Below are 7,875 nucleotides of genomic sequence, written 5' to 3' on the forward strand. Positions count from 1 at the left end.
GCTATTTAACAAATGAGTGCAGGTAACTCCTAAGATCTATGCTAGTGTATTGCAATCCCTGCAGGGATTAGTCTTCATACATATATTGCACTTTCTAGATTAAATCATAAATTAAACCAAGCTGTAAAAATATTTTATTGCTTGGGGAGAATCTATGAAATCAAAAGACCAAAGGAAGAGAATCTAAACGTGTACTGCATCAACCTGTTCTGCTTCTAAGAAAATGGCAGAGACATGCCATTACGTAAAACATAAGCAATACTTAGGAAGAATACCTTTATTAAATTATTACTTCATAATCATTCTTGCTTTCTTTCTACTGGAGGTACACATTTTAAGTTTTTATTTTAGGTGTATCAGGAACCAATAAATCTGTGGCAGAGTCAACCTAAGCATGGCAAAATACATAAAATACATATTCCTTTGTTTCATAATAAATAAACGTGTAGCATAATAAAGTATAGTGCAAACTACCATTGAAAAAGTTGTATAAATAAAACAACTCATTATAAATCAGGAATATTTTGTTCTAATAAGTTTACAACACATAAATTATCCCCCCCCCCCAAAGTTCATACCTTCTTATTTTGTCTATTTGAAAGGGCTTTGAAAGTGAGTAACATGAAAATCAAATAAACTTTTAAAATGTAGAATTATTTTATATTGAAGTTTTATGGTCTTCTTTATAAAAGAGGGTCTGCATGTTTTGTACTCACGGTAACAATCTGAAGAGAACATTTAAAGGCTTTCCCCAAAGTGACAGCACCATGCACTGTACTAGTAATATATCTATAAACTATACATAATCTCATCAACACAATATGCAAAAAAGACATGCAGGAAGTCCTGGTCTTCACATTTTACGTTGTTCATTCAAGTAAGCTTAGAAATATATTTTTTTCTTTTTTTTCTTTTTTTTTTTTAATAAACCATGGATCATATATGACAAATCTTTCACCAAAATGTATAATATAATTCTTTGGTGTGCTCTGAACTCTTCCGGGAAAAAAAAAAAGTGATGCCTGGAAAATAAATTAATTCAACTGTACAAATAATAGTGTTCACATACAAGTTATTAACAATGACAAGACTCCATCAACCACTCATAGCACACGAAACAAATTTCTACAAACCCTGGGGAGGGGGTGTCTTCAGGGTGTCTAAGGATAAATTAGTGCTCTTTAGTATATTTGTACGATGTTTATGATGGGCTACATTTTGCACACGAGATGTGTTGTACCAACCGAAAATAAATTGACTAAGAGTTATTGTCCTAGGTCCTTGACCTTTCTTCTCCCAGCTTGACAGCTGTGGCAAAGGTCACACATTCATCAGTGTTTGGTGGTAACTATAAACCTTTTAAAAAATTTTAATATGGATAGCAATTCCCTCCCCTCTTTTAATGTAAATCATACACTTCACACATTGTCATTTTCAAATGGAATAGCTTGGTGTGCTTAGCGCTCAGGTGGAAAACTGCATTAAAATGGAGTTTCAGGCATTAAACAATAAAAACTTTTAAAAGGTTGATACAACAGTATAAAAGAGGGGTTGGCCTGATTTAAAAACAGCTTCCCAAAAAAAAGGCGTGAGCCAACATCACACCTCCTCAGACTTGACTATTAATTTTGGCATCCTGAAGAACTTAAGATCTAAAACATAATCTCTTTATTACACAAGAAGTTTGGACACAATAGAGAGGCAGCATCTCAGATTTCAGATTGATTTAAAAAAGGAGAAAAAAAAAAAGAGAGAGAGCCATAGCAAGAAAAGAAAGCACTTGAATTTCTTCTATTTTATAAAACATCAGTTTCACAGTTGATCTATTGCAGCAGCTTTTTTCTTCTCCACTTTTGCTGGAACAATCCCAGTAGCACAATAAATATATGGAGATATATTAAGGTTGCTGTATCTTTTTTTTTTTTTTATCATAAAGTAGGGTACCGAAGAAATAATCCTGTATAAAAATACCATGTTAAGGTGAAAGCAGAGATAAGAGTGGCAATTAAAAATGACAAACACTAGAACTTAAAGGGTTTTTACAAATATTTTTGGACCATAGGTACGGTCCAAGAGCTGTTGGCAATGCAGCAAGTGTGTGGTTTACAATCAAGAGGCCTTTGCAGAATTAGGGCCCAAACGAGGAAGCTCAAAAGCAGCCCATATTATGGTGTCAAAGGCATTCGAGAGGCACTCCAGGAAATGCAGAGGGCCTTGTTGCTGTGTGAAACCGACTTAATTCTTTCTCTCCTTCTTTTAAAAAAACACATATTTCATTGGCAGTGTGTATCTTGATTAACGAATCTCTCCAATCATTTTCCTTGGTACAATTTGCCCCCAGCTCTGTCCCCCTGCACTGTACGACAAGTCCAGCTTGGTTGGGTTGTTTGTTTTTTAAGGGAGAAAAAAAAGTCCAAATATCTTAATTAAATTAATTAAATGTACAAACACCATAGGGTTTCATACTGAATAAATAGGGCTAATTAGACCTGGTGGCAAGTCTGAGTCATGGGTCTGTCACAGGCTCAGCATTGTCTTAGGTCAGGATATAGTCTAAGGACTCCCACTTATTATGTTACTTATTATCATTAATAAATTCTTAATGTATAGTCCGCACAACTTCAGAGTTCCCATAAATTTCCTCATCTTCAGACTCAGAGGTGGTTCCGTTGCTGGAAGGTGCGTGAAGGTGGCTGGGGGCCCCACTGGCCTGGCAAACATACCACTCATTGAGGTTGGTGACCTGAGGGGACAGAGTGCTGGAGCGACTCCTGGTTGGTTCCAGCATAGGGGACAAGGGGGCACCCACTGGAGTCCCCACTGAAGAGTAACCAAGGGTTCCTGGAGAAGGTGGTGGAGACTTGCAGTGAATTTTCATGTGCTTCCTCAGAGAGCTCGGGTGAGTGTAGGATTTGTCACAGCCTCTAATCTTGCAGTAGTAGGGTTTGTCACTGGTGTGGACATGGGAATGTTTCTTTCGATCACTACTGTTGGCAAACTTCCTGTCGCAGCCATCAAATTCACATTTAAAAGGCTTTTCCCCTGAAAAGAAAACACAGAAAACATTAACAATTGCTTTCCAGAAAACTCTCATTTGACAGAGAAATCTTAGATGCCTTTTCCCAACTCCGATCCTAATTCCTATGTCACAGGATGAAATGGGGAAAGGGTAATTCAGGGATGGGCCTGGTGTCCATTGGCCTAGGGGCACTCTTAGACAGTGGCAGCTCTGGGCTTGGAGAGTATAACTGTCAGCTCCTGCAGTTTACCACTGGGGTCAGGCTCAGAACAGCTGGAGCAAGGTCCAGGATGTAACACTGAAACACACCTAGGACCCACATAACCACCCCAACTCCCCTAGGGTCCCATATAAACACCTCTACCGAGATAAACACTGATAAAATGATACCTCCAAAGTCACAGCTAGGGGAAAGAATATAAGGAAAAAGAAAAGAAAAATAAACATATACACTAAAGTAAAAGTAAATTGGGGGTTCAGTAAAACTATAAGGGAACAATGGCATTTTGTTTTAGAATGTTCCCCAGGATTTCACTGATGGAAAGGGGCAGGAGGGGAGGCTGTAGAGTTGAGGAAGGAAACGAAATAAAACAATCCTTTTCTTTTCAGAAATAAAGGCAACTGTAAAACACACAATCCCACCACTAGATTTTACAAGCCTAGCTGGGCAGAGAATAGGTTATTGGCCTCTCTGTTCTACCAGCTTTCTTCACAACTTACTGTGCAATTAAGAGCATAGCGGACCAGGACCTTAGCAAATTAAGACTACAAGCCAAAGCCTACCATTTACCTGATGCCAGAAGTAAACTTATTCTATAACTAGAGAAATTCAGCCACACTACCCCTTGCTGTTAAAAAGCAAATAAGGAAGAAAGCAGGTAACAGAATCACCGAATTTTTTCTCTCAACTTACTATCTATAAGCTTTATGTATTTGAGTCCATGATTGCACAAGTGACACATATTATTGTAAAATAATTATTTTCCTTTTATGTTTAGATGATTTAAAAAATAAAGTTGACTTTGTCCACATTTCAGAAGCTACTCTGGTGCCACACTAGGTATGGCCCTTTTCTTCATTTTGGATAATTTATTTGTTAAAAAACAAAACTCTATTATAAAGACTCAGCTTAGGGTACATAAATGCCATGGTGAATTTTCTTACTCTCTTTGTACAAATGTTCAGTAGTTTTTTTTGTTTGTTTAACATTTCACCAATAACAATTGCTTCAGTACCCCAACAGGTAAGCACATTGATGGTATTCAGATGCCTAGAATATACCTTACTTTCCCTGGAAATTTTGTTCACAAAAGAAATTAGACATTATTCAAATATACCTCCTACACTGAGCTGTGAGTAGAGAAAAAAACCCAGCGATCCCAATGGTGATCACAGCCTTTAAAAATTCTCTGTGGATATGATGCAACAAATTCACTTTTATCAAAATATCAATTATTTTTCCTGATTTCTGTATTCCATTTTAAGTTGGAGATAATACTAATTTAACACAGCATTCTTTAAAAAAAAACAAAAAAAAAAACATGATAATCAGCCTTCTTCGTGGAGACTTAAGTCATTTTTCTTATTCACAAAATGCACAGGTGCAGTATTGTTTTTTAGAATTCTCATATTTCTGTACAACCTACATATCCTGGATGGTGAAAGATAAATCCTTTGAACATTACTGGCCCTTCCACTGCACGTGATAAAGGGAAGCAATTAGACCCAGGAGAGCGAGAAATGGGGAGGAAAGAAAAGGTAGAAAATTAGGGATAAAGAGGAAAAAAGTGGAAGAAAAAAAGAAAAGGGTAATAGAATTGCCCATGTTATTCAGAGGGCCTAACGGGGCAGTGAGCGAATTCTACCAAACTAGAAAGGCCGCAAGACCCCCGTGTTTACAATTCAGATTCTGACAGGGGGGTCACGTCAGAATTTAACCATGTATTTACAGAGTTTTAGAGATGTGGTGCCCGTCAGAAAGTTGGGGACGCCATTTGTAGGTTAACTCCCAGATCCTACCATTTCTGAGAGAACTTGAATTTGGCGCAGAGGAAAGTTATCAGTAGAACTGGTTTAGGCACGTGGATCAGGAAACGGGCCTTCAGGAGTGGCTCAGGGATTATTCTCTTAGATCAATCTGTTCCGGGATCCCTGATACCCCCAAAAAGGAAAGCGGTGTGGTGGGGAGAGTGACATGGAAGTCCTAGGATAGGTCCTCTCTGGATACAATGCCCTATGGCTAAGCGGCCCAAAAACCCCCAAAAAACAACAGGCACCGAGTTTCAGAGCTTGAATGTGAAAGGCCTGAAGGCTCCGGCATTCTTCACCAGCGGGGTCCACGGAGAGGGGGCGGCAAATGCAACGGCCCCCACGAAGTGGAGCCAGCAACCAAGCCCGCGTGGGTGCCCTCAGCGCCTGGCTGAGCATGCTGCGCCGGGGAGGGTGGCCAGGGTCTCCCGCCCCCACGCCGGGCCGACGCGGGGGGTGGGGCCCGGCCGAGGCCGCGCCGGGCAGGTGCCGGAAGCCTTGGACTCCGGCTTAGCTTCCACGCCATAAAATGTTCAGTTCCCGGTTTTACGGGAGCGGAAACTGCCCTCAGCTCCCGGCAGCCAGAGGAGATTCACTTCCCTTCGGAGGCCTGGAAAGGCGGAACGAGCCTGAGGCCGCCGGCACGGCTTTTCGGTTTCCCTTTTGGGACGGGGTTGGGGAAGCCTTCACCACCCGCGCCCCGCCGGCTCCCCCATGCTCACTGGCCGTGGGTACATGCTGGGCGCAGGGGCAAACAGCTGCCTTAGCAGGTCAGGGGGTTTCTACTGGGGTCTCGCGGGAAGTTTCTTTTCAGAAAAATCATTAAGGCAGACCGATCCCAGTTAGAAAAAACGAGGCTCCTTGAAAACCGTGCTCCCAGCCCATCATCAGCCCCGTCTGGAGAGAGATTGCTGTCAAGTGTGGGCCTACAGGAGCAAGGCCCGCGGTTCCAGCCTTGGCTACGCCCCGACCCGGCTCTTCCTGCAAATCAACGCCGCTGGCCTGGCGTTGAGGCCCGTGCCCAGTGGCTGCCTCCTCTCGTCGCGGCAGTGCCGATAAATCAGCCAAGTAATTACTGAACGTAAACTCCAGTTACTTAAGTGTCCTCGGAGGGCTAATATTGTCTGTCCCTATAAATTCCGATTGCGCCAGCGCTCAGCAGCGCTTCCATCCCACTCGCTCATCCGTTCAAAGGGGGACCGCCACGAACAGGCGCGATCCCACCCCCACGCCGCATCCTCCCTCACCCGGGGTCGTGACACCACCCACAGGCAGGGCTTTCGGGAAGATGGGAGGGATTCCCACGGCGCCTAGGGCTTCCCTCAAGATCCAGGGCAGGGTTGACTCCACCGACCGCGCCGGCGGCCTTGCGTCCTCCTCGTTCTCCCTCAACTAGAATCTTATTTAAAGTCAGACGCCAACTCATTCAGCATTCTCTAGGGCATGTGTGAAAAAATGTGTAAGAGGGCACTGTGTGACGGTGTGTGTGTGTCAGGGAGTGTAAGTATGAATGAGGATGTGTAAATGAGGAGGTGTGTGAGTATACATGACAGGTAAATGTGTGAAGGCATATGGGCGTCCAGTGAATGGGAGGCGGGGGAGTATGAGTGACCGTAGGTGTGTGAAGTTGTTTGGTATGTGCGTGTGAAAATGTATGTGCAGGATGGTGTGTGTGTGTGTGTGTGTGTGTGTGTGTGTGTCTGTGTCTGTGTCTGTGTGTGTGTGTGTGTGTGTGTGTGTGTGTGTAGGGTCTCCTAGTGCACGCTCCTCTCCTCGACTTTCGCACCCTGCCCCAGAAAGACGGAAACCCCTCCCCTCCAGGAGGGGCGAGACTGAACGCGGCCGGGTGGCCCCAATACAGGCAGCAAATCCCCCACGCACCCCTCCCACGACCGCTCTCAGGATCGCGGAGACCGCGTGGGGTCTGCGGCCTAGGGGATGGGGGCTCCGTCAGGGCGGCTCCGGCCCAGGTGCACCCCCTTCCCCGCCGTGCTCCCGAGTTCCTGGGGCTGGACGGAAGGGGCCTGCCGACAGTCCTGGGCACCTTCCTGCTCCTGCTGCTGCTTCTGCTCCCGGGCGGCTGCGGAGGCGGCTGGAGCGCGTTGCCGGTCCCGGCGGAGGGGCTGCGGACGCGCTGGAGACTCCGCCGTGGGGGAACCCAGCGCGGGGCCTGTGTGTGCTATCGAATTACTTATTCATAGAAAAAAGAAGGGGGAGAGAAAAAAAAGAAGTCACATGTCCGGGTTATACATATGCGAAGAGAAGCAGCAGAAGGAGGGAAAAATTAAAGGCGAGCAAGAGGAGTAAGAGAAGCAGCGGCGGAAGCTGTGGCGGCGCAGGAAGCGGCGGCAGCGCAGGAAGCTGTGGCAGCGGCGCGGACGGGGACAGACACCCACCTGTATGAGTGCGCTTGTGGATCTTGAGGTTCTCCGAGCGCGCGAAGACCTTGCCGCAGCCCGGGAAGGGGCAGGGGAAAGGCTTCTCGCCGGTGTGTACGCGGATGTGGTTGATGAGCTTGTATTTGGCCTTGAAGGGCTTGCCTTCGCGCGGACAGTCCTCCCAGAAGCAGACGTGGCTGCTCTGTTCCGGGCCGCCCACGTGCTCCACCGTGACGTGGTTCACCAGCTCGTGCATGGTGCCGAAAGTTTTGGAGCAGGGCTTGGCGCCGCCGGCCGGGGGCGGTGGCTGTGGCGGCCCGGCCAGCTCGTCGGGGTCGATCCACTTGCAGATGAGCTCCTGCTTGATTGGCTGCCGCATGTAGCGCAGGAAGGCCCCGGCCGCCCCTGGGAGGTGGGGGTGGTGCTGGTGCGGGTGCTGCGCGGGCGGCG

At 45.9% G+C, this 7,875-nt stretch overlaps 1 protein-coding gene across 1 annotated transcript in view; it reads right to left on the reverse strand.

Annotated features, from left to right (window-relative positions):
• Positions 1–2,599: 2,599 nt before the first annotated feature.
• Positions 2,600–7,875, reverse strand: part of ZIC5 (Zic family member 5) — a 6,297-nt gene continuing 1,021 nt past the window's right edge. Inside the window, exons 2-3 of the mRNA XM_004384180.1 lie at positions 7,444–7,873; positions 2,600–3,042 (exon numbers count right to left, since the gene is read on the reverse strand). Of these exons, the coding sequence (XP_004384237.1) occupies positions 2,600–3,042; positions 7,444–7,873 (873 nt within the window). The remainder of the gene's footprint in view (positions 3,043–7,443; positions 7,874–7,875) is intronic.

Source organism: Trichechus manatus, unplaced genomic scaffold (assembly GCF_000243295.1).
Source record: "Trichechus manatus latirostris isolate Lorelei unplaced genomic scaffold, TriManLat1.0 scaffold00118, whole genome shotgun sequence".
Lineage (NCBI taxonomy): Eukaryota > Metazoa > Chordata > Mammalia > Sirenia > Trichechidae > Trichechus > Trichechus manatus.